We start from the raw sequence: 27,741 nt of genomic DNA on the forward strand, positions 1-27,741 counted from the left end.
AAGGACCCATTCCTTCTGTAGATATAAAATTATCATTAAAGGTAACAAAAGAACAATTACTCTTAGTTTCAGGTCATTATAACACTAATGAAAACATTCATTTTGAGTGTTAGATTTATTTTCCGTCAACACAGTCGGACAGGGATGACATTTTTGTATGCTGACCCAGATGTTCGCATCAGCCTTGGTTCCCTCAAAAATGCTTTGGGATTTTTCAGTTTGATTATTGCAGAAAACAAGTTTGGTGGCAGACGCAGCTCTATGATATTTACGTGTTATGTTCAGCAAGATGATCATCGCAGATGAACATATTTATGATTTTTGAAGCATAAATGAAATGACCAGAGATACAAAGCAAATGTTAGGCTATGAACCAACTACACTGTGCTTGAATCACAACCACAAATCTTCTTACTACGCTATAGTGTTCTCAGCTTAGAATAGTCTGCAGCTCAAGTCCACCTGTAAAGACGTACAAGAATCCGGGCTTGCCGTACAAATTAATGTATTAATGTTCAATAAGCCACCTGTAAACAACCTTTTGAAAAGACATAAACGCTTTAAAATTCCCAAGTGGGGTGTTTTTACAGATGTCTTTTGTGGATTTGTTCCTGAGCCACTCTATAGATCCTCCTAAATCTGACACACTGGATTATTAAACAGATATCTGTATCTTTGCATATCAAAATAAGTCAGTATTTGTGGCACAAGTATTTTTACTTTTATAATGAGAATAAATTCCCAATGTGTCATTTAAACTGTTATGTGCTGTTCAGAACAACAACATGAACAAAGCCCGTTTACTGAGTACATGCTAGTACTAACATGTAATCTCAGTGCCGGGTTAACCTTTCATTTCTTTAACAGGCAGGACCTATATACCAAAAATAACACTCATATGACAGGAATGAGCGCAGCAAAATTACTCTGGGAACACGGAGGACATAAGAGACAGTAGCCCCTTTCACACAGAGAAGCCGCATTATCGCCACAGCGGTGGTTCGCCAATTCTCCACCGTTGGTCATTCACACACAGCCAAGCAGCGCCAGCGTTAATGCGAACCGCTGTGTAATTCACACAGAAAGCTGCAGCTCCTAAAGAAGTGTGATGGTATACGTCATGATGATGACTAGGGATGCACCAAATATTTGGCCACCGAAAATATTCGGCCAAAAATGGCCCAAAAGCGCATTTAGTTTTATCACCGAAACAACATGGCCGAAACAGAAAGTTGTGATGACGCAAACAAAAACTGCGGCCAGCACACGCTTGTCTGGATAAGCGCCAACATGTCTGCGGTGTGGATGTATTTCAATATATCTGAGGAAGACCCATGAGTCTTTGCTGCATACAGCGCAGATCACGAGCTCCCCGCGACATTCACTTCACAGCACTAAAGCGTCTTCTAAGCAAAGAGGTTCAGACAGACCACAGAGTGAAAACAATGAAAAGTACACTCTTAGAGTCTGTCAGCACATGTTTCACTGAGATCTATTCGGATCCTCTGAACTTCATCGGGACTGTACTTGATCCTCGTTATAAAGATCATTACTTGGATGTGGGATTAAAGCAGCGCACACGAGAAATGATCCAGGCTGCGATGGATGCGGAGAACCGGCTTGGAGACGGAGAAGCGCACAGCGCAGGAGAAGGACTCGTCTCTCTGCACCAGATGAGGGGCATGCACCCTATTGTCAGATATGTTCAATGAGATCCTGCAAGAGAGTGCACCAAATAATAGGTAGTCCTACAGAGAAAATGTTAAAATGCACTTGACCTAAATGCACTTTATGTTTTTATGAGAGAACACATTTAATTTTACAAACTTTCAGCAGTTCAGTCAGTTATAGGCCTGTACATTATTATTTATTTAATGTACACGAGTGGGGTCAAGTTAAACATTTTATTTGGAATTTTATTTTATTTTATATTGTGCGTTGTTGTAATGTCAGTCCTAAATAAACATTTTCATGCTTTTGTAATTGATTTATTCTTTGAATTGCAGTGCCTTGATTTTAGTGAGGTTAGTACACAGTCATAGCCATAAATGCAATGGTACTAATAATTGGCATAATAATTTCTTTCAGTTTTCGGCCTTGGCTTCCTCATTTTCGGTTTTGGCCAAGAATTTTCATTTCGGTGCATCCCTAATGATGACGTCTGTGCCTGGGTGTCCTCCTGTCAATCTAAACCTGCAGACAGTTTATAATCATATGTATGCTGAGAGAGATCCTGACCCACCAAACATCCTGGAAAGTTATGTTATTTGCTCTAAATTATATAATTAAATGATCGCCATCAGTAAACTGGACGCTGTCTGTCACTCTCGCATCCAAACGGCAGTGTGAATGGGGCTACTATCTACAAGCAGTACTTGAGGAGTAAACGACACATATAAGTGTTTGTGTCTTGTAAAACAGCTTTGTGAGGTGTGATGAACTGATTCAGACTTGCCTGGCTGGCCTTGGCGTTGACATTGCCCTGACCGAAGAGTTTCTTGACAACAGCCATGTCGTCCTCCTCCTTCACAGTAGAGAGAGCAGCCAGCATGATGGCAGTGTAGCCTGCCTTGTTCTGCTTATCCACACTGCACACACCTGTAAATAGACAGGACACATTGCCATTTATATAGAAATGCACATGTACATACACTCAGTTACCAGTTAACTTTGTACGCCTTACTAAAACTAATCTAGTCCAATACAACAGGATTATAAACTAGATTCTGTTCTGTTCCTTACTGTATGGTTTCATTCGGTAGTGTAATGTGATTTGTTTGGCCACTGACCTGTGTCCAGCAGCAACCCCACCACACCGAAGTTGGAGTGGGAGACACTGTAATGGAGAGCAGTGTTGCCATTGCCATCGGTCATATTGACTACATGCTCCAGCAGCACCGACGACACCTCAGAAAATGCCATCAGGTAGTCTGAGACCCGCGACGGCTGAGCCATCTTGGCGCTGGAAATGCGGAACCACTCGAGCTGGACCGTGTGGCTGCTGGAGAGCTGAAGGTGAGGGCATATGTTGTTAATTTCTTGATTTGTTGTTTGGTCTATAAAATATCAGCAAATGGTTCAAAGAAGCTGGAATTAAAGCTGGAATCGAAGAATCTTGAATTTATGAAACAAATGTATTGATTATCAAAGTACTTTCATTAATTGAGATTAAATGAATAGTTGACAACTAATCAGTTGCAGGTCTATCATATTTATGTATTAACAAATGAGCAAAACAGCATCTGTGTCAGCAGAGAATTAAGGGTTGTATCTTACTATTGCAACTTACCCACAGCTTCCCTTAATTCAGTGAAGTTAAAACATATACAGTTTATTTTGGCAAGTTAAATAGCTAATCGCAGCTTTGCATTCCACTGAATGTCAAGGGAAGTCCTTTTTGGCATCTGTTACTTGAGCCAACAATGATTCATTTCCTGAGCCTTCTCTCGGTCTAGACTCCTCTGTTATTGTTACACGAAGCTCCTATTGTTTGTGATTAATGTTTGCAGGTGCTGTAAATATCCCTAAACAATAAAAAAACAGTCCCACAATTTTCATCAGCCTAAAGTAATTAGGATTTTTGCTTTATTCCAATAACGAAGTGTTGAAGATAAATGATAAAATGGTTTGAAGAAGCATGCAGGAACGCACCACTTCCTTACTCTTCAGTGTTTTGATGTCATCGTTCAGGTGGTTCTTCATGATGAGACAGGCTTCACGCATCTTTGAGCTCAGCTCAAACCTATTATGAAGAAAATCATGTTCACCCTTGTGTTGAATGTTACTGTGTATAAGTGTTGCATATGAATGTTTACATGATAAGACTTTGTAAGATTTGGTAGCATTTATATATGCAGCACTACACTTTAGTCATTGTTGCGTATCAACATACTTCTCTTTCACAGCATCAGATGAATAATTTGCAGCCCTCAGGGTTTCCTCATCAGTGTCGCTCTCATCCAGGTTCACGTTTCTCTCCTCCTCTGATGTCTCCTCCTCCAGAGCTGCCTCATCCTCCTCTGTGCTGTCCAAGCACTCGCCTTCCCCACTTTCAGAAGAACTCCCATCTTCCTCCTCTTCTTCCTCCTCCTCTTCTTCCTCACTGGATGTAGATTCATACCTGGGAGACACAAATATTTGCTCAAATACAAAGAAAATTGTGCTGTGCACATTTTAGGCACTAGAAAAAAAGCTTTTGTTTGCAACTTGTCAAAACTGTGACCTGGTCAATCCTTTAGACCTACCGCCGCCCTTATTTAATTTTTTCTGGGATGAAAAATAAAATTAGGTTTTATGTTACCCACCCTCCATTCAGAATTCCAACAAACTGCAGGCTCTTCTTGCCAGCAGTGCGATTCTCGCCTGAGTTACTACCGTCCTTCCTCTTCATGATTGATTTTAGCATACCTGTTGACATAAGGAAGCAGATGGATCCAACAATAGCATAAATAGTACACCAAAGAAACGCATACCTCACACGACACATGACGTCTCTATTGCTGTAAGATTGTGAGTCTATATCTATTTTTGGTACTTTTATTGCGACTGCTTTCGAAAAAGAAAGATTAGTGGCAATAATTTTTCAGTGGAAAATATTTCATGTCCGATGGTTCATTGTAATTTCTATACCATGTCAAATCAGCTGCATGGAAAAAACAATGTAATTTGTAAATCATTATATAAAGACAACTGTTAATTGGTACACTCAAATTAATTACCAGTGCATATAATTCATCATAAGTATCCACAAACAAAAATAAAGACTTTCCACAGAACTTCTTTGAAATTATTTGTAAATGATGTACCTTGTGTATAGTCCATCCATTAAGCTGTACCAGAATGCACTTACTAATGATGTGTTGCTATGCTTTTACAATAATGTTACAAGGAAAAATTATTCTACATTTTATATATTTTGTGACATAAAACATTTGAAGGAACCACATGTAGTCTAAACTATTTCTAGTCATTACCTCTACCCCTCGTTTTTGACCCCTCTATCCCAATGAGAATCAGGACTGCCTACCCCTAGGCATGAACTCACACAACGACGTGGTAGGTGCAAAGTGGTAGGGGCAAGAGTTTGTATTGGGGTTGGACCATAATGTCCTGACCCTTATCTTCTTAAACCCTATAATCAAGACAATTAGTCCAAAGTTCTCACCTGTCTTGGTGTTGCTGGGTGTAGACTTATCTCCGTCATCTTCCTCTTTGTTCTCAGCCACACTAACCACTTCTTCTGGTGAAACTTTGTAATCAGTGATGGTCATCTGCCTCTTCTTTAGCACTTTCTGCTCCTCCATCTTCTTCTCAAACAAGTCTTCCCATTGGCACCCAGTGCTGACCACTGCAACAGGAACTGGTTCTCCCGTTTCAGCTATAGCATCCGTCTGGGTGCCTTGTTCAATCTGATCAGCTGTTAAACTCTCACCTACACATGCATCGCTCAGCTCAGGGCAGCACAAAACTGCAGCATGCTTTAATGTAGGAGTCAGTGTCTCTACCTGGGTATCCGTCGTGTCTGGTTTTGCAAGAACCCCCTTCTCAAATGTGACTTTTGAGGTTTTTGCTTCAATCTGGGATTTAAGGATCACCAGGTCTTTGCCGGCTACACTCAACCGGTCCTCAAGACTCCCAATTGATTCCTGCTGGAATTTAATGGTGTCCTGTAAGGTGTCAATCTCCCGCTGTGCCTCGCTTGTCAGCCCAAGTAGTGACTCCATCACCCATACTGCTGCTTCTTCTGTCTCCACTCTGGTCTGTATTCCCTCCTCATGAACCAGAGGGGCCTCTGTCCCGGTGCCTTTCTCACAAACATTTACCATGGTGCCCTCAGAAGCATCTTTCACACCCTGACTGTAGTAGAAAACAACAGAGTCCATTGGCACGTCATCCCCAACAGCCACTGATTTCTTCTCAATGACAGACACTTTTTCTGGAGTTTTTACTAAACCTTTTGATGAAGTCTCTGTAGCTTTCTCTTCCTTCCCTTCAAATTTCATAGTCAGCTTTTTCAGCTCACCAGATTTCACAAGGCCCTTATGTCCAGTTGAGATTGGTGCAGTCAATCGACTTTGGACACTGTGCTCAGCTGTCTCCACAGTCTCTGTGGTCTGAGTTGAAGACTCTGTGGACTGTTGCTTTTGCTGGGCCATCTCTATGGCTACTTTCTTCTCCTGCAGTGCTAACAGAAGCATGTCTTTCTCTGCACGAAGCTTGGCAACTTCTTTCTCAAGTGCAGGAACACCCTTTACCCTCTCTTCCATCTCCTTCAGCTGTTTCAAGGCTGTAGCCATCTGCTCTCTAACCGTCTGCAGCTGGCTGGGCGGGACTGGGGTTACTGTGGTGCCAGCAGCTGGAGTGCTGAGCCCAGAGGTCTGAGGACTGGGTTTAGTCCAGCTACTCTGCAGAGTAGATGCAGAGGGTAAGAGCTGTTTTGGAGGATCAGCGAGCTGGAATCGGCCACCATTCTGATGCTGATGGGTTTGTTCCTGTTGTAGCCGTCGGCTGGTCTCCAGAAGAGTCCGCTCAACTCTGGGGTTGCGTTGCGGTGGAGGAGGAGGCACCTTGGCTCCAGCAGACAGAGGAGGAACAGTTAGGAGGGTCACAGGGGAAAGAGAGAGCCCTTCACAGGGTGCTGACCCAAGGCGGTGGCGTGGTGGTGGCGGTGGAGGAGCCCTGCCATCTTCACTGGCCGGAGATGCCAGAGACTCTGTAGATGTCCAGCCACTGGTAAGTCCCCCCACACTTGGACTTCTCTGGGAAAGTTTGACCCCTCGGCGCCGGGAGCTGACTGGGGCTCGACGGATATTGTGCCCACTTTCTATCTCTTCTACATATTTGAGGAAGTCCAGATCCAGCTGAAAACCATATGGAGTTTGGACGGAGTAGGAACCAGGCTGGTCAGCCTCCTCCTGACTGGAGTAGATAAAGGGAGAGCCCAGATCTGAAGGGAGAAAGAAGACAACTTATTGAAACAAACTTGCTGTAGATGTTCCATAAAGTTTCATTGTAAACAAACAAAACATATGTTTACATTAATTGCTTTGAACTAAAACACATGTTAACTTATAATTATATCTAAAAAAAACCACAGCTCATTTTAAATATTTTTAAATCATCCATGTTTCCTAGCTTGCAGTGGCTAATTTATGGTCACTGAAGACACAGATACGTTCATTTCGTCTTTATTTTACTCATGCATGTTTCCTGAAAGCTTATGGATTTGGACTTACTTGTGAAACATTCTTCCATAACACACAACTTATGGTCAAAAACTCCAACAGCTTTAGAAACAGACAAATCTCTCATCTCAAATTACTACGTCACATAATACCAGAAGTAATAATGCTCATGTTATAATCTAAACCAGTATACAAATTTGATATAATATAAAGCATAGCTACAGTGCGTCATAGTTTGGAGCTGGTTTAGGTATCTGATCTGTGGTGTTTATGGTACAAATGCCACAGAGACACATCAAATGATTTCAAACACATTTTGGTTATGTTTGGTAAATTTGACAAACCTTCTCATGGCAATTTGAAACAAACAATTGATTTACTACATGAATTATTGATTTATTCTGAAAAAAACTAAGTATACAGAGGGAAGATAGAAAGAAGACTAAACAGTTACATTTTCATAGTCTAAGAGAAATTCAGACATGAGGTGTAAATATTAAAACAATGGCATATTAAGGCTGTTTCTTACCAGGCAGCTTTGGGTTCACTTGCACCGACTGAGTCATTTTTCAGGACTTGGACCTTTCAGCACACATGCAGCTTCAAATCAACACCTGGCTAAAGAAAACAAATAGTGACACGAGTGCATCTGTCAGGACCAAGAGGAAGTCATTTTTAAAACACTGCACGGTAGTTTGGTGGAAACACAGACACAAGTCCCTCATTTGTTACTAACTGACTGTCAACAAGGGAGTTGATTATATATTGACAGACTTTTCTATAAGCATCAAAAGCACACGCTCCAACTCAGACAGCTTTACACATAAAACTTCAAAAACAATATAACTTCTCCAAAACCCGAATGGCTCCTCACTTTCACTTAAAAGGCGGACATAGATGCTTTTTTATAGGGGTTGTAAACTTACTACAAAGTGCGGAAACGCCTGAAGACATTTATGTTGTCTTATGGCTTGTTAGCACGTGTGACAGTCCATGACTGAATTCAAAAGAAGGTGAATTCCCATCTTTCACAGGTTTTGTTACATAGGTCTCCTTTTTTTTTTTTACCCATTAGAAGTGTTGAAGGACATTAAACCTGACATCATGTCAGCTTTTGTATTCTGCGTTCAGCTTCATTGCTCGTGGCTTTTCTTGAGCTGTCAGGGGATCGAGCTTAGACTTTCTTCACAGTAGTAGTCGTGAGGCACCAATAATTCATGCCTAAAATTTAAATGTACACTTGGTTGTTTGTATAGAATGTTCTGGCACACAGTGAAGATAGCAGTCAGGGGAAACATCTCGGAACAAAGTCAACAACTAAGAGCTGAACAGTGTCCAAAAACCACAAGACAGCTGCTCCATTAATGACAGCATCAAACCATCAACCTCTACTGAAAAACCACAGGATTCTTCTCACCACAACACTGCTCAAACTTGCTTCTCTGGGAAATCCATTACTTCCTTTATTTAGTCAGATATCTTGACAGAGAAACTCTCAGGGGGCTGACTAAATTGTTACACTTACAGTTTTTATAAATATACTTTAGGAATCAAGTTGCAAAAGTCTGACAGCAGTTTGATCTAAAATTGAAGGCTTAGTAGCTATGGCTGATGATACAGTATTAACAACCCGGTTCTTCATCTGTTTGTTCCGAAGAAGACAGGAAATATAAAACACTAAATGTGCTTCAGGAAAAGAGCCACCAGTTAGCAAGAGTTCCTAACAACACCTTGAAAACCTTTTTATTTATTTATTTTTTTTTTCTGGATATTCAAATAACCATTACACAGAACTGAAGGAAGATTAATCTTTGGAAACAGTACCCGGATGCTGCAGTCCTGTGTTTAAAATGGAGTTTACCTTTCTCAGCCGCTCAATGAGCGATTCATGCAGCTGGAGTTCAGGCCGGTTTCCTCCTCCCTGCTCCACACAGCCCTGAAAGAGAGGGAGAGACAACATACAGTAAACCTTAAGATCAGTTCTCACAGTCAAAAACTGACACAGCCAGCGCTTTCTTTACATCCCTGTAGGATGTGATAGACTTATGGTTGGCTGAGTTGGCAGGGTGTCATCCAAAGAACATTATTCAATAAAAAATATGGAATTTCACATTATTTTGGATCATTATTTTTACTATATCCGCTTTTTTACATAAAGTTGGAAAAGCAAGAGCAGATAATAAGCAACTCCCAAAAAGCTTAGAGACAAAACTTGCTAAAGAAGTCATTTAGTCAGTTTTGATGCTGTCAACATTGATTTTTAATTAATTTGGCTATGATGTTGGCCAAAATGGCTTGGGTGCTGCGTTGAAGCCTTATTACAGTAGAGAAACCACTGACCGTATAATAATACAAACAGATAACAAACACAATGAATTAGATATTTCCATAAATTGTGACTGACCTGCAAATACTTTACAGATTTCAACAAAACACTAAATGAGTCAATAGTTGTGAAAGAATGATATTTGATCCCCGGCCCAGTCGCCTGGATAAAATGATGGCGGTTTGCAAAGCCCCGATACGTTTCATAGGCTACATACTTTATTGACATTTCTATAAAAAGTGTCAGATCACGTTCACATTACACGTGTATGAGACTTCCATATCAGGGGGCTGAGGGGATGGCGGTGGAGTTGCAGGCGGGAAGGCTGCCAGCTGCAAAGTCAGTGCCCAAAGTTCAATCTGGTGTTTTGACATTTGTACGTGTGAAACCACATAATATTTTTAAAGAGACCCCGGGGAAATTTCCAGACGTGTTTGTGGCAGCCAAAACGGGTGTTTTAAGCCAAAACACATCTTTTTCTAAGCCTAACTAAGTGTTCTTCGTGGCCAAACGTAACATAAATAAATGTAAAGTTGCACCAGATTCCATGTTTTACACTATTGCCAACATTTATTCTGGCGATTGGGTGGTTAATCCCTTTAAATCACGTGCTTGCAGAGTCTTTACAAAGCAGCACTGAAGCTGTTCTGAAGGCTCGTGGGGACCCAACAATGTGCATATATTTTTCACAATTCATCACATATGTGTAGATGCCTTACTGAGTGACTCCGGTGCTGCCCTCGGGAGTCTTTTGTCACTCGATTTGTTACAGAAAGCATCAACAGAAACAGCCCAGAGAAGATATGCCATCACATTAGGAGAGAAGAATCACGTAACAGAAGGATGTGCAAATATGAGAACATTTTGACAGTGGACAACAAGTCACTGAGGCATGGTATGTATCCACCTGCACCACCACGAGACTCTATATCGCAGGTGTGTGTGTTTACAAAGAAAATTACAGGGGTTGCTGTCTATGTGGGTCACATAAAATTAGTGTGCTTCAGACATAAAAATACTTTGAGTGCCAATCTCAGTCTCTTCCTTGAAACAAAGAGAAATATTTGTGCAACACAGAAACACGGACACACTCTTTGATATGAAAATGTAGTAATTTGAACCACACACACAAAACCCAAGCAGTTACTCAATTTGTTTGAAACATACACTATTGTAACAACACATACACAGATGTGTTTTCCAGCTGCCTCGGGCACATTCCTCACACGCTGTTGCAACACGCAGGCCGTCCTTCTAGCTGACTGACTACTGATAACATATAAACACACACTCGTCATCTGTCAGCTCAGACAGCCTAAGACAATTTGTTGTCAGAGTAAAGACCACAATAGTCAGACAGAGTTATCACAAATCATATTACGGGTTATTATGGATAATGGATTAATTGAAATATGCAATGGAAAGAAAAAAGAGAATCCTTTTAACTGATAACGATGTTTCTGCCCTTCTTATCAGTGGCAGCTCTGTTTCTCCTCAGTGTTCCTGTCAAATCACAGCAAACGTGGTGATGCTGCAGCATCTGAGCCAATCACACACAAGGTTTTACAAAGGCCAAAGAGGTTGTCAACAATGTGACCTCACCTCGATGGTCCAAACCAGAGAGAGTTAGTTTACTGTATTTTGGGATTGTTTAGGATGAAAACAAGCTAACCAGAGCTTATAAACGAGGTCATATGACTCAGAAGTGGTTTGTTTATTGGGCAATTTTAGTAAAACATGTAATTCTGACTGGATGAAATGAGTGAAAAGGAGATTTTAAAATTGAACGTGACACGAATTATTTTGCTGCAGTCACTGGCAACCCAAAACTCAATATGAAATATCATAAACATGTCATGTGAACGTGATGTGACACATTTTGTAGAAATGTCAATATGGCTCATTGACACGTACAAATGTAAAAACATCAGTGGTTGCCATCAACTCTAAATGCCAAAATGTTTTGCTGGGCGACTGGGCTGCTGAGTACAGTTCCAATAGAGTTGTAATATGGTTTGTATCAGTGACAGCGTATAGTATGTATAGTATGTGTCTTAAAAAAATAACAAAGAGGACATTCGTTTCACATTCGGCAGTTCTGATGTGTGACATCACCAAAACTGGCTCAGAAACACAGGGCACCAATGTTTTCCTCACATCAGCACCTTATTGTAGACCCTACGTCATTTATATTTTGACATAGACACCAAATTTAATATAACAAGGAATGCCAAGTACATGTGATGAGAGTTTTACCCAGACATGCTGCAGATCATCAGAGCTGTAACATGCATAAAATCAGATCAGAAATTAGGTTTGGGAACAATCCTAATCAGGGACTTTCAGACTAAAGTGAATTTTTCCTGCCGGAGCTCAGGTAGAATCCTTTGAATCAGCATAAACGTGTTCCAATAAGATCAACAAAGACACCTTGGCCTTGATCTACCAAGCAGCGAAAGTGAAACCACAATATGGACAAACTAGTTTTAGTTTTGGCAATAGCTTAACATGCATTCTTCTGTGCAGATTATGCTTTAGTTTTCACTGTTGTCCATTTTCTATTGTTTCTTAAACAAGTTTTCCACCCTGTTCATTAGGTGGTACTAAATACAAACACAGTATCAAGAAAGCAACCACAGTGGAAACACAAGCCCGCACCTAGAACGAACTGTTTTGAGAAGGTTTTGTGAAGCGAAGCGCTAAGGTCTATTAATATGCTGAGTCTTACCGGTTTACACCAAAATTTGTGTGTATATTCAGGATTTTTTTGACTCTACTGCCATGGCCAGTAGATGAGGTTGCCTCTTTTTTCTGGCGAGACAGTTCATGAATGCACCAGAAATTCAAATCTTTACTTCAGTCTCTCTTTGTTATTCAGAGATGGACAGACAGACATTTATGTACACTTCAACATGCGACACACAAGTGTCACACTGGAAAAGGGGGTGAAAATGAGCGTGTCTACCTGTGCATCTTGGTCATATCACTGCCAATCAGAACTGGAACCGATAAATAGCCTTGACTACTGAAGAGTGAATGATTCTACTCTTCACCAATGAAGACAAAACCCTGATGTTGGTGGGTATTACTGCTTTTTTGTTTTTTTTAATTTATTTATAAAGGATGAATTATTGGTTTGACAGCACCAGACTGACAGCATTTACACTGTCTCCATGAAATAGCATCATAAACTTTTCTAACACTGTCGAAAGGCGCAATTATCCACTTTAATTTTACTATTCATCCTCCACAGCAGCAAAGACGATAAACAATTTCAAAAACAAGAAAGATGATTGCTGCAAAGACCACCGCAGTGGAGACTGCAGCGTTTACGACCAGTAACTCATGAAATGCTGAGAGGAATCCAAAATGAATTTCTCTTGTTTATTCTATATCTTATTTCTTTTCCGCTTTTTCGTTCTTACCTCCTCCTTTCTACTCCTCTTCTCTACCCTCCTCACATGACTCATTTCTCCGCTCACCCACCAGACACTCACACACACACACACACACACACACACACACACTCTCTCTCTCTCCCTCCGCTCCTCTCAAGTGTTGCCGTTTCTCTCTCTGATTTGATGACAGACAGCAAATTACAGAGAAGCTGCATTCCTTCCCTCTACACCCGAGTCCTGACCAGCTGAGAGCCACACTGTCGAGTCTCACACACACATGCACACACACACACACCGCTGAGTGACAATGATTATAATGACACTCACACAAGCCAAAAACAAAACTGCAAAAATGCCCATAAACGCACACACAGTTGCGAAACCTGCAAAAACACAAACATATGAGAATATGTTCACAAAAACATCCAAAAATACACACAGACACCGAGTCACGGGATCCTGCAGGCAGACAAAGATAATGTCCACAGCTACAAAACATTGTGGTTGTACCAACTTAATTTAGTAAATCCTTCAAGAGGTTCTATTGTGAAGAAATGCAATGCTGCAACCATAACTGCAGCAGCTCACTTCCAAAAGTGTCAAATAAAGCCAGAGCTCCAAAGAAGATGGAATGAATGCTCGTACAGTACATAATCGAGATGAAGTTAACAGAGAAGAGTGAAGTTAACATTTGTAGTTTACTCCATGTGTTTCAAAAAAGGTGTACATCTATCCATCTATATACACACATATATATACACACACATATTGTGTATACGATAAATGTTTTGTTTATTCTTCAAAACTTTCCAATAAGTTCAGTTGGTGTACTTCCAGCTAAATAATTCTGGAGTAACCTCTTGAGTCTTTTAACTGGCGCACAGAAAGACAGCTGAATGTGCAAATATGTGAAATTTGTCTGCAGCCGTGCAAACAAATCAACAAATATGGAAAATAAAAAATCCAGTAGCAAAATAACAATGATTTATTCTTTACATCGTCTTTTGAGCACATGTCTATTCTACTTTTAATTACTTGTAAATTAAACTAAAGAAACTAGCAAGCTGTAAAGTAAAGCTTTAGTAGTCGTCGGAATTTTTAGCATTTCTGAAATGACATTGTGCTCACAAATGTAATTTATGAAGTCTGGGAACACGGTAACATCATTACAACAATGTCCAATGGGGATAGAAACTCCAACAGTCAGATGATTAGGTTGTAAACAAGCCAACAGTTCATCCAAAAGATCTGAATCACTTTATCTGGAGGTTTAACACTACAACGGCATACTGGGGCTGGAGTTTTTTACTTGTAATTTTCTCACCTTTACTCTTTTTTCTCAGAGCATTACTCCACAAACTAATACTCTGTTGTATAACACAAACAGCTCAAATACATGTTGATAAAAGAACTGCATGATAAGGGTAATGACATTGCCATATTGCAGTTCTCTGCAATACATATTTCAGTATGAAATCATACAGAAACTTCACCAGATAATTTGAACAGCTCTATTCTGAAAGAATATATCATTCCAGATTGACTGGGCTGATTTTTTAGGGGATTTCATGTGATCAACCAACCACAATAAACCTTGCTTTGTTTAATGAATTGATCGAGAAGGAATCTAAAAACAAAGGAGACAAACACAGGAAAACTGAGACTACGAGAGTCAAGACAAGTTTGTTTTACCTGTGGTTTTGATTATAACCTGAAAAAAACATTTGCGTTATTGTGTTTGCAGATCTCAACAATTAATGTTGTAGCTACAGTTTTATTGTTCCCAAACCTGCGAAAATAAGACCCAGGATGTAATAAACTGGACTGGAGGGAATCATTTAGGCTTACTGACTGCTTCAGTAATGAGACTAAATGAGCGGCTCACTTTTCATTAAAAACACAATGTTCTCCAAGATTTAATTACTCTGATTTGAAACGTTTGGAGCAGATCTGGGAGTAACAAACACATGTATTGCTATAAAAATACCTGAGATGGTTTAATACTTCAGTGACAACAAAGAAGAGAAACGTATGCTGCAACGTATTGGTTCAGTTTTTTGCCCTCTGGTTCAGCAGGAACATGTGACAAGTGAAGAACTACGTAGTTGTCCCAGAGCAGAGTCATGAACATAGTATTAATGCAGACAAGGACATCAGTTTGTTCTGTGTACAGTCCGCTTCGCGGAAGAGGAAATGTTGTGCTGGTTCGAGAATCGGGCCATGTTTTCAAACAGTGATCTCATCCCCACCGCCACCCTTTTCCTGAGAAGAGAAGCCAAAGAGAGAACAACTGACGGGCAAGGGAGGGGGTAAAAGCCAACATCCTGACATCAACTCACTGACAGAAACTTTTACTCTCAGACTGCTTTACATGAGAAAAAAACCCATTCAGAAATCTGCACACACACACAAAGAACCAGAGATACAAACACAGGCCTCCGCCCCTGATAAACACACACATACTACACTAGTGAGGACATTCACAAACTTAACTTCCAGTCTAAGTTTATCCTCCTCTAATAGTTTTATGGATGAAAATTGTGGTTTAAAGCAAACGTGCATTCCAGCTTCTTAAATTTTGAGGATTTGCAACTTTTCAGTTTTGAATCACAGTAAATAAAAGTAAATAAAAAATTGCAGGATTTGAACTGTTGTTCAGGCAAGAGACACTTCTGACACTTTATAAACTAAAATCATCGAATAAAGGAAAAAAAATGTATTAGACTGATCAACAATGAATATAATTGTCAGGTGCAGCCATAATCCAGTTTGTACATTTTGAGTCTCATTCCCAACTTTTCAAATACCGACACTTGAGGATTGCAGGGCGGGTCGGTCGCCAAAGCATCAGTATTTGACGAGTTGGGAATAAACCTCAATTAACAACTTCAGGTGAACCTTTAACTCTGAAGGTCTTTTTTTCTTAAACTACATCTCACCTCAACATCCATTTATAAGCTGCTCTGGAGATTTTGATCACATTTCATTACCTTCATTTTCAGAAGAACACCTACTAAATGTACCTCAAGTCAAGACCATTTTCCCAACTCTGCAGGGCTGACCCAAATGACTCAATAATAATCAAATTAGTAATCAAAGTCTAAACTATAGACCCAATGTTTGTTTACAACTACGTCTGGGTAGAAAACCCTTCCATCACGCTTTAGCTTATATACAATTCAGTTGTCTTCTTTAATTATGCTTTTTTGAAGGGTGTACATCTAATTCATCAAAAATGCATGTTTGATGCCATCATAACTTATTAATAACACAACTTTCATTACACTAGGTTGTGCCACAGACTACAGATAACAACAGCCAAGTAGATATCAAAGATTCTATCAAAGCAACACAGTACAAACGTCCACAGGTCGGACCAGCATGCTTTACTATACATCTTTAAATGTTACAGGTGTGGCTAAAAATAGCAACATAAATAAACATGTTTGCAGATTTCACGCATCTCCACAACTGTTGTTAGCACAACGTCACCGTGTTTTGATCTAGAATGGCACCCAGTAGAGTGCATACCTCAGCCAAGGCCCAAAAGTCCCCTTTTGCAATCACTCATAGATACCAGACACCTAAATGCGCCTTCTTTCATCAAGATGCATTATTCCTTGAACGAAAATGATAAAAAAAAAAAAAACGCTCACAATGTTGTGAGAGAAGGTGAGAGAAATATCAAGGATCCATTTTTCTGGATCCACACTAAAAGTTAACGGGGTCTATTCTGGGCCGAGACCCATCCTCCATCCAAGTTTCGTGGAGATCTGTTCAGTAGTTTTTGTGTGTCCTGCAGACAAACCAACCAACCAACCGACAAACAAATGGATAAGGTTCACACTGGACATGTAACCAAACAAGTGGTTATACCTATCAAAACTGAAGGCAACTGTGCAACAACCATTAATACCACAATTTTATGATCTATTTCTGTGATGACACGTATGCCCAGTTTCCCAGGTAGACCAGTAAAAATGCCCAACGTCATAGCCAGCAGGTTTTCACTCAATGGAGGCGAAAGTGAAGGCTCTCTAATCTGTTGTCCCAATGATTGTGCTTCAGGGTGAAACAAAGTACACATAATTTTTAGGTTTAGGTTTTTCACTTCAACTTGACAACATTGCCTCAGTTGAAGCTTTAAATATTCAATCACTGAAGGTTTGAAGCCCCCAAAAAACGTTGTTCAGAACAGCCCTCCCAAGAAGTGTTCAGAATAAAAGGAAACGTGTTAATCTGCGATTTCCATGATATCTGTGCAACATCATGTGATGTGATCACAAGCTCCAGAAGAGCTCCTTCATGGACCTTGAGGTGAGATTGTTGTGTAACTTCTGTTCCCAATGTCAAGCATGAACTTTGACCCTTGGCTGGTTTTGTTGTTTCTGAACCAAGAAACTGTATCTCAATGTAAACGTCCATTTTTACAAACTTTAACTCCCATCCCAGTTTATCCTAAACCAGCTGCTAATCCTGAATTTGAGCTCTTGTAAGAAACGTGGAGAGGATTTCTTTCATGTCTTTATCCTTGTGAAGACATTTTGGCCCAACAGACATAAAAACACAACACACACAGAGAAGGGCCTCTCTGCTGTTGGGATAAATCTGCAGTTTCCTGAAGGGAAGCCTACTACTCCCCCAATAAATCCCCCCCATCAACACACACACACACACACACACACACACACACACACACACACACAGACTCAAACACACAACCCCTTCATGCCCCTGTGGGAGACCTCCCATTGTCTCCCAGTAGGAACTGTAGAGGAGGGGGGGTCCTGCCAGGAAACCCATCAGGCCGTCCTGAAAGCTGCTTCCTGAAGGCAGCAGGAAAACACCAGAGAGAAGACAAGCAGAAACTGAGAGCTGAACAAATAGAGCCAGTGACACACACACACACACACACACACGCACACACGCACACAGGCATCCTGCAGCCAACAGCATCAAGGCTGACATCACATGATGCATCACACTGAGGTTAGATAACATGTTATCAGTTCTGGCTGAGGACTCGAGTGTTTAAGTGTTTGTGTGTGTTAAAGCTCACACACTCACAGCAACACTCGGTCACCTCTCAGCCACCAGGCGCCACTTCCTGTCTCCCATCTCAGAAACATAAATCAGCCTCTGACGTCACATCACTAACATCTTGTACGTCCTGCTCTATCCAGACCACAAATCAATTTTTTTGTAATTTTTTTTTTTTATCACAATCAGGTCAACTTCAAACATCACATGCCTCCCCTCCCTCTTCCTTCCAGATCCTCCAGCAAACACAATCAGCCACATTCAGCCCCCACAATGAGGCATTATGCCTGTTTGGTGGAGACGCTGTTTTCGAAAAGTTTTGTGAGGCCTCGTTGTTTTCTCCACACCAGCCCCCCCCCCCCATCCCCATGCTCTCTGCCTTTTCCAGACTGTGTCCAGGTTCAAAATGTCACTAAGTGAATTCAATAAAGTCGCCGGGGAAGTCCGTCACACGGTGAAGAGTCTGGCTGCCGAGTGCTAAAGGCTCCCACACAGTGGAGCTGAAGATGCTGAGGACCAGCTGATTTAAAGTCTGACATAAAGCTTCTCATGAAGGATAAAAGGAGGCCCCTGTGAGTGGAGGCCTACATCCAGAACCAACTATAAGATCTCCTCGCTCTGATGAAACAATTTAATTTGCCTGTCCAACTTTTTCTACTTTTCTTGTCTAAGTAGTCAAACTGAATTATTATTTCACTTTAATTTATTCAGTCTGATGTGTGCATGTTGCCAATTTCCTGTTATTTTGTTTTGTTCTAACCAATTAGTCGTGACAGATCAATGCCTGCCAAGATAATTTTTTCAGTCTAACATTTGTGAAGACCATCCAAACATCAAAGCGACGCGTTCTCGTGACAGTTGCTCTAACTCACTGAAACAGATGTGAGAGCTGGGCAGAGATTCAGAGCTTTGATCTGTTGTGTTTCCCAAAAACAGGGTTTCCGTTCTGCTAGACCACGTGTGTCCTGGAAGATTTCAATGTCCCACACGAAAAGGAAATTCAGATCGATTTATTATCTGTGTTAATGGAGCTTAGAAACATCATCACAGAGACTGCTGATGGTCGGTATTTGATGACCGGGGAATGAGACTCAGCAATCAACTTTCTTTCTCCAGAATCGCTCCACCTTTAATACAACTCAGTTTGTGCTTTAGGGGAATTCATTTTGACAGACATTATGACGGGAGTGATTTAGATATGTTGGACTTTGTTTGGTCCGTGTCTCTTGCTTGATGTAGCTTGGACAGCATAAAGGAAGACTAGTGAAAAACTTGTTGATTAACATTTTTTCAGCGTTTTCTAACATTTAATAGTCCGAACAACTGATTATTTGAGGACGTATAATCAACAATGACAATAACTGTTGGTAGCAGCCCTAGGCCCTTTGTCTATCACTTCTGCTGGCCTGGCTCTAATCGGTTTAAGTCGGCATGGCAGCTCGGCGCAGGAGGGATCTGCATTTTCGCCACAAATGGGCTACCTGCTTGAAGGCGTGTCTGTAGGCAATGAAGTGCTTGTCTTAATCCGTGCAGTACTATCAAAGGATCACCGCTAACAAAGTGGCTCCGCTAAATCAGCAACAAACACATTTAATTTTCCGTAATTTCTTCACAATAAAGCCACCCATAATTAAGTCATTTAAAAGCTCTTATTATGAAGCAGCATGACAGGAAATGTTGTGTTTTCACCAGCAGTAACTAAACATGACTCCTGCAACAGCTGAAAGTGAACACGCCGAAACACTAAAACAGATGTCTGAAAGTACAAACAGGACAAGAGAAAGTAAAGAGATTCAGTGAGACGCTGCAAAAGACGGAGAGCTGAACACACAGACTTTTAAAAACGTCTTCCTCTCAGGTTTCCTGCTCAGACATGAATTGAGTATCGATTTGCAACACACACAAATGAAAGGGAGACTGTGCTTGTTACAGGTTGGGTGCAGTCGTGAGTCGTCATCGCAGCCCGCTTGGAGGTGTGGCAAGCGCGACTTGGCCCTTCTCCGGAGCAGTGAAACTGGTGATGGAAAAGCAAATAGGTGTGGTTTCGTTTGGGGAAAAAAAACAAAAAACGTCATAAATTGCTTCTGTCGTATCTGGGCATCAAATAATCTTACAACTGTTACAACTTCAGAAGATTCCCCCCCCCCCTCCAAAAAAATGGTGGAAACCCAAAACAAAAAACTTCGCCCAAAGTATTGGAATTTTCACACTTACAACACAGCAACTTTATAAAAATCACTCACAAATTTAAAAGTATTTTGTCAGAGATTCTCTCTCGAGTAGAAACATTCTGCATCTGTCGGGGAAAACTTCATGTTATCCAGTAAGAATTCAGACTACAGAACCAAAGGACTGACTGGACATGAACGGATTCTTTGATAAACAACATCATATGTTCCTTCTTTGGAAACAATGATGTTTGCCGTATTAAACTTCCCAAACTGCTCACAGTTTGTATCCCAGCAGCAGAGAGTCAGCTGAGACCGAGGCAGTCCCATGCCTGACGGCTGGCTGCCCCTCCCTGAGACAAAGCAGCGCTCAGAAATCGAGTTTTCCCCAATTAGCCAGTTTCCAGCTCAGATGTCACATTGCATTTTGGACCAAGCAGACCTTGTTTTCCCTCCATGGTGAGACACAAACTCTCCCCACACAAGCCTAACCTTTGTGGAAGCTGCTTTTTAAATATATATGAGCCCTCTTTCTCTAAACTGAGTACATGTCTTTCTTTCCCCTCATTTCCTTTTTTCTCTAATCACTTCAGCTCTTTTCATTTTTTAACCAAACAAAAAAATAAACCTTCCTGAGTCTCTCTAAGTTGACCTACATATCAGCTTGCAGATTTGTGTTTACAGTAAGACTGTGACCCATTTGTCTCTTTCACAACAGTAGCAACGAGTCTCCAGATGTTTGATTCTCATAAATACAGAACAAGACCAGATGTCAGCCGCTGCCGCCGCTTTCTGCCCAGAAAACGACTGAAAAATGTGTCCATTATCATGTTATTTTCCTTACTGCTGGAAATTATACCAGTTCAGCATCTCTCTCATTGAGAGGCTCGGGGTAATGACAAGGCACTGGATGTACGTAGGTCTTTGAAATGCTTTGAAAGGGCTCCTAAAGCTCCTAAGAACACACCTCCATCACCATGGAGCAGCTCCCGTGGAAAATACATGTTTGCGGGCTCTAATTCAGTTTTCCATCATGCACTGATTCCGTTAGCTCCTCAGAATTGGGCCGGCCATTACTCCTGCAGTCGCACTCAGAGCCAATGTGATGTCTGCCAGGCATTACCAAACTTAATCGAACATACCGTCGTCCAGATAATCTGCTGAGTGATTTCATCCAAATTGCAAAGGAGACTCCCTTCCTAAAGTTTGGTTTTTTCTTCAGTTGCCTTGTCTGTTGCTTTATTGAATTTATTCTGCCCATATAATTTATTATGCAACTGTTCTTCTTTTAGTAGATTAGTTCTATGAATCCTTTTTCAGTGTTTTGGTGCGTCGTTCTGATAAGAGACCTTTTGCCAAGGGTTTATAAGTTTCAACTAATGGCTTTTTAAAATGGTAATTTACCAATGCTTCACTAGCAGGGTCTCCATCCAGATGCAACGCAAATCTTAAAAGAACTTCGGTAACAAACTGGTTAGTATATCCAGCCACAGAATGGACAGGAAGGCAGTTGAACTGTCAAATATGTGCAGGGTTTGCAGGCTTATTTTGTCACAGAAGAGACCAAAAACATTCCAAAAAATTGTAGCCGATAACTGCAGCACATAAACAGACTTTCTGTTTCTTTACCTTTCACAATAAAAGCCCTCAAAAGCTATACAGGGCCAGCTGCTTATCTGACAATTTTCCGAACAGGCCACTCAACGTATTGGCTTACGATATCCACAGTTATGCATATTCTTTCACTTGAGTTAATACAATTCATAGTTTTTCATCATTATTGGTTCTTAAACGTTGCCGAAATGCCTATATTTTATATATTCTGGATATATTCATAGTATAAATGGGCGTGCTCTGGAGGACATGTGGTTTGTGCAGTTTGCAAGGACGCTTCTGTAAAATCGGCAAAACAAAATGCAGGTAAATGCACGTTGTCATCAAAAACCATTGTATGAACACTAGTTAATTGAGATAAACAGTAGGTGTCACTGATGCTCCAGTCAGGTGCCCTCATACCACTACAGCAAGCATAACAAAGGACAAAGCTCAAATGGCAGGAATAAAAACATGCTGGAACTACGCCAGGCCCCGTATTCACAAAGACTTTTATCTTAACGTTAGGAGTACTCTTAAAAGTACTTAAAAGTAATTCACAAAGCCGCTGAGACCTTCTTTTAGTTATGAAAACAGTGAACTCCTAAACTAGAAGTAACTCTCTGTTGCTATGGATGACGTCATTTTATAAGGACGCACTTAGAAGCGGTGACAACGGTGATTGGTTGTTGAGTGACAGGGCAGCCCATTGAAAAGTCATTTAGGCTACGCAATGCATGAAGTGAAAATAAGGAAGTTGCCTACAAGCCCATGACAAAGCCTATGAAGAGATATTGGATAAAGAAATGTGTTAGTGAGGAGAATTAAGTACCCCCCTCCCCCCCCAACAAAAACGCTTCGGACAAAAATGACAAATTAGAAGATTGCGATGAAAAACGTGATTTGCCAATAAAAGCGGCATTTGCTCGAAAAGCTGCGTCAAACCACTCTCCATTAAAATTCGGGAATCGTGTGTTGATCCGGGCCATTTCGCAACAATGTCCAGTATGTTGTAACATGCGTCAAAGACAATTTGTGTATTGATGGAATGCAACTTTTTCCCCTCTCCCTCTCACTTTTTCCAATTGACAAAAGCCCTATTCGCACGGGACTAGTATAACCTGGGGACCTCCAGTAATTTGTAATAATTGCGGAGGTCGCCTGTGATTTTAATCCCGTGTGAATCTGCCATGTCCATAATTTGTAAAGTAAAAATTCCACCGCAAATTACCTACCATATTTCACCAAACACAGAGGTCATGTGATAATATCAGTCCCGTGCGAATCGGCATCTCTGTGATTTGGGGTCGTTTTCTGTTTTTCTTAAGGTTTTTTTGTGTTTCCCACCTTTTCCCAAGTTTTGACAGCATTTTGGGTGCAAATTCAGGAGGCTCATCAGAAGAGCGAAATTTCGAAAGATGATTTGATGGATTACATGCATGGCAGCATGCGGTAAGGAACATTTTTCCATCTTTCAACAGGCTCATCAGTTATTATATTAAGAATATCCATATCTAACCGTTGTGCTGCTCCAGTAAGGGCTCCGATGCGTTCGACCCGGGGGATAATGTCAGTAAATTAGAGTTAAAACACAGACTTTGCTTATCCTCTGCGAATGCGCCGCACGAAACACGGACGTGGTGGGATAATTTCTAAATCACTTGAGGTCCCCAGGTAATACTAGTCCTGTGCGAAGGGCTGCATTTTCCCCGTAGCCAAATACCGGAGTGTTTCCAAACATTTTAACTCTGGCGTTATTGGATTGTTTCGGTTGGTTGGGAACGTTATTGCGTCTCTCACCAACTCAACCACAACTTCAGTCCCTTCACAGTCCATCCAACATCGTTTTAATAATTCCCTGTCATTTAGCGCATCCAAAACATTTGGCTGTGACCAGGTCTGAGCAAGTTAGGAGTCCTCTGGACTACTTCTAAGGTCTCCCAGACTTAGGTGCTACTTTTAGGCTTAAAATGTTTTGTGAATAACTCTTATTTTCAAAAATTAGGAGTCCTAAAGTTACGACTGACAGGGAGCTACTTTTAGCCTTAAGATTCTTTGTGAATACGGGCCCAGGTCTGTTTGTTTCAAGCATTAATGAAACATGCTATGTACTGAACGTCGTGATTGATCTGCTCCATCTGTGTCCATTGCACGTTGTCAGATTTTCTTTTCAGAAATACACCAACTTGTCTACCTTTTAAAAGTGTAAAAGCCTTTCTTTGGTTCTCTAATTTTCAGCATTTCCACTCTGTTTTTTTTTTTTTGGTGAACATATTAAATATGTGCATAATTTAGGTTTATAGATGAGTTATGAGCAAAAACAACATGTTAAGTTGTGTACCTCTGGCAGAGGAAACCATTTATAAATAACTTTATAACAGTTGTTATAACCCTTTACCAAAGACTTAATAACTACAGACAACTAACTAACATTTAATTTTGGTTTATTAAAGATAAACTCTCACCCCCTGTATCAACAACATTTTAATGACAACCCAGCTACAGAGATTTTTTACAAAATGGCAGACCAAACATTTTTATTACTTAAGTAATAAATCATTAATTAGCCATGATAAGGCCACAAGATACAACTGCTAAACCCTTTATAAAGAGCACTCTATTAGAAAGTGGCACCAGTATTTTTATTTTATTTAATTTGATACATTTTCCTAAAAAAGTTACAGTGCTTTACAAAATGACGCATATACATGAAGCTGCAGACAAGTTACAAAACAAGAGGGAAGAGGTTGGAAAAGGTAACAGTACATGAAATATTGATGGAAACACCAAAAAAGTTTAAAAAAATAAAATAAAATAAAAAAAAGGAATAAACTACAATATAAGGGTTGTGTTCTTCTTGTTTGGCTGCAGTGTTGGAGCCTTTTTACATGACTTCATAGGGCAGGGCGCTTTTCCAGCAGCACCTCAGTGCTAAACACAGCATTTGTTCCATTATGAGCCAGTAAACAGAGGTGATCTCTGTGCTGCAAAGGGTTTGGGAAACCAGTTCGAAACTGGAGTTCAGGGTCTCACTTTGCCCTCAGAGACATTTTCTCAGGCGTCAGATTAAAGAGCAGAATAAGTGACAGCAAAGTTCTCTCTCTGTCTCTGTTGTGTCAAACAAAACTAAACTTATTCGGTCCAAAAATTAAAATTAGGTTCAAAGGTTTGCTGCATCGCAGTGACACGCAGTAAGTGTTTCCAAAAGCAGTCGCGGATTGGTTCTTCCAAAGAGAAGTGGTCAGTTTCTGCAGAATCCGACCTTTCTGGTTCTCAAACCACAACACTGTGGTCTGTCTTCAAACCAGTCTGCCAACTACCACATACCAGCCAAAAATCATAAACAGGGCCTGATAGATTGAACAAATTCACCAGATGCTACAAAAATGATTGGTGAGTTTGGTGTTTTCCCACTCTGATGTAAGTGCACAGTTTGATAAGGGCCTTTGTCCCAAGATCCGCCAGTACTTCGGGTGATGTGAGTATTTTTAGAGTTTCTCAGGCAGTGGAGATAGAAGTGGGAGGAACGTCTGACTGGGCCACATTGGTAGACCCCCCAATGACAAGTCTGGAAATCCATACTGTTGTTCAGACTAATGGTCAAGTTTGATATTAAGTATGACTCGGGCAGAAAACCACATAGAGGTTAAAACCTTACTTTTGTATGGAAATGATCTTTTCTCAAAGCAAATTCTAAACTCTATATGATTGTGCACACATCCATGCCTGTGGTGAACTTTATGAACAATGTGCGGCGGCGACACACTCTGACGCTGCTTGTTCGGCTTTGTTTGGCTTTGTTTGTCAACCTACCATTTAGTCCACTGAATAATACCTGTTGTCTGGCTTCAATCTCCTCTACCATTAAAAATATTCTATTTTCCTCCTTTGATCCATGGCTATACCCAACTAAGTTCCCTTTTTGCTGGCAATATAAGAGAGGAAATCACAAAACAAGTGACGTCAATACTTGACTTGAAATGACTTGATTTGAGATTTATAGATTATAGGAGTTACAGTCACAAATGGGATTCTAAGAAACGCCTCAGCATCCTTTAATAATCAAACATAAGCGGTATGTCTGAAATCATCTTAAGACTAAGCTCAATTATAAATCCAAAAACATTTTTACTCAAGACCCACCTTTTTAAATCTGCTTTTAACCTGCAATAATAGCTATCTTCTTGTGCCCCCCATCAGTTTTTTTTTTGTAATCACAAACACACACAGTTACTTGCATATTGTTTGTTTGAGCTTACATGTACTTTTTATTTATTTCTCTATGTATTTTTCCTCTGTTTTTGGTTTTATGTAAAGCGTCTTTGAGAGCTGTAAAAGCGCTGTACAAATAAAATGTATTATTATTATTATTATTATTATTATTATTATTATTATTATTATTATTATTATTATTATTATAAATAAGGGCCCCTGTTTCGTTGTTGCCATTTGTTTCACAGTCAGAGGTAAATGACAGAAAAGAAAAGTGATTTGCAGCAATATGAACAAAATAAAATTGATGAATAGCGAAGTTTAAGATTTCATTGTATTTGTGTCACTTAAATATTTTAGTAAAATATCCTGCCTCCATCCAAATCCAGTGAAATATGGTCTAAATGTGAACGCTAAATTAAAGTATTCAAACAGACATCCACTTAATCTGAGCTGTGTTTAACGCTAGATGTCAGGTTCACATATAGATGTCTATCGTACTTCTTTCAGACACAAAATTGCTTGCTTGGCATCCAAATACACTAGATTTTATTCTTCAAGCTTATTCCCCGAGAAATTAATATAAATGCTCCTAAAAAGGCTATGTCACGATGGTAAAGGAAAAATTCCTGGATCTCTTTTATTTAGATCTACACCAAAAACTACTGGGGTCTACTCCGGGCTGTGACCCATCCTCCATATAAGTTTGGTTGCCATGTTTCTACAGCAGCTCTACACACTGAACTTTAAAGGGTCAGACTACCAACAGCAACAGAGATTATATGTTATATGACATGATGGTATTACAACTACAGGTCATTCTGCAGCCTCATGAGTACGTTTATTTTTATACTTGTAGTGTTTTGGTATGCCTGCATGCAACAATATTCAACCTAAGGTGTGTGTTTGTGGGTATGTGTGGGTCACTATGTGTGGGTTCTGCGAGGTCACTATGTGCGTTGATGTTCTATGATGTAATGTTTTAGATATTGCAAAAAAGGCACATATACTAGGGCTGTCAAAGTTAACGCGTTAATAACGCGTTAACGCAACATCCTCTTAACGCCGTTAATTTTTTTAACGCGCGATTAACGCTCGGTATAAAAAAAACAAAAAACAAAACGCGCATTGAAAGATTTACGGCCGTCAGTGGCACCTGTAGTCTTGATCCAGAGGGTGGCAGAAAGGGAATCAGAAGAAGAAGCAGCAGGGTTGGCGGTTCGGGAAAAACACGGTTGACTGAAAAGTGAGGAAATTGAGAAAGGACTTACCGTAAAATACCAAATAATAGCCGGGGGGTTTAGTTGTTTCAAATCACTTAACAGACCAAAAGGCAATTTGGGACAGGCGTTTAATTCCTTCCTCACAATAATCCTGGATGAAAATGTCACAAACTTCTCCAGCTTCTCTGTGAATTCTCTGGCATCCTTCTGCAAGTGAAGTTGTTGCGGCGGAGGAAACAATTCCGCCAACCAGCACTCGCTGCAAACTCCTCATCTCTGCTGTCACTCATGGTGGCGGACATTTGTTTCTCCATCACCCTGATCATTTTTTGGGACACTCTCTCATGGCGTGCGCGTTTGCTGATAACTCATCCCCGCATGTTTATCTCAGGCTCCTCGCTAGCCTTCTTCCTTCCTCCAGCAGGCAGCCTGGTCCTGTTGCTGTCCTCCTCGGCCAGACGCTCAAGCTCCGTTTCTCTCACTCTCTTCTGGTCGACAGAGAAACATCTAGCGGCTGCTTCTCCCGAGTTTTCCTCTGCATATTTTACGACAGAAAGTTTGAATTCCAAGTGGTACTTTTTATTGTTTTGCTGAACC

At 40.5% G+C, this 27,741-nt stretch overlaps 1 protein-coding gene across 2 annotated transcripts in view; it reads right to left on the reverse strand.

Moving 5' to 3' along the window:
* Positions 1-27,741, reverse strand: part of kank3 (KN motif and ankyrin repeat domains 3) — a 40,906-nt gene that overhangs the window by 5,476 nt on the left and 7,689 nt on the right. Inside the window, exons 2-9 of one of the 2 annotated variants that reach the window (XM_030433615.1) lie at positions 9,046-9,120; positions 7,714-7,798; positions 5,165-6,946; positions 4,305-4,407; positions 3,893-4,120; positions 3,652-3,742; positions 2,790-3,009; positions 2,456-2,598 (exon numbers count right to left, since the gene is read on the reverse strand). In XM_030433615.1, the coding sequence (XP_030289475.1) occupies positions 2,456-2,598; positions 2,790-3,009; positions 3,652-3,742; positions 3,893-4,120; positions 4,305-4,407; positions 5,165-6,946; positions 7,714-7,750 (2,604 nt within the window). In that variant the 5' untranslated portion in view covers positions 7,751-7,798; positions 9,046-9,120. Of the gene's footprint in view, positions 1-2,455; positions 2,599-2,789; positions 3,010-3,651; positions 3,743-3,892; positions 4,121-4,304; positions 4,408-5,164; positions 6,947-7,713; positions 7,803-9,045; positions 9,121-27,741 lie in introns of both variants that reach the window. The other variant, XM_030433614.1, reaches the window with a different exon arrangement.

Source organism: Sparus aurata, chromosome 11 (assembly GCF_900880675.1).
Source record: "Sparus aurata chromosome 11, fSpaAur1.1, whole genome shotgun sequence".
In the NCBI taxonomy this organism is placed as follows: Eukaryota; Metazoa; Chordata; class Actinopteri; order Spariformes; family Sparidae; genus Sparus; species Sparus aurata.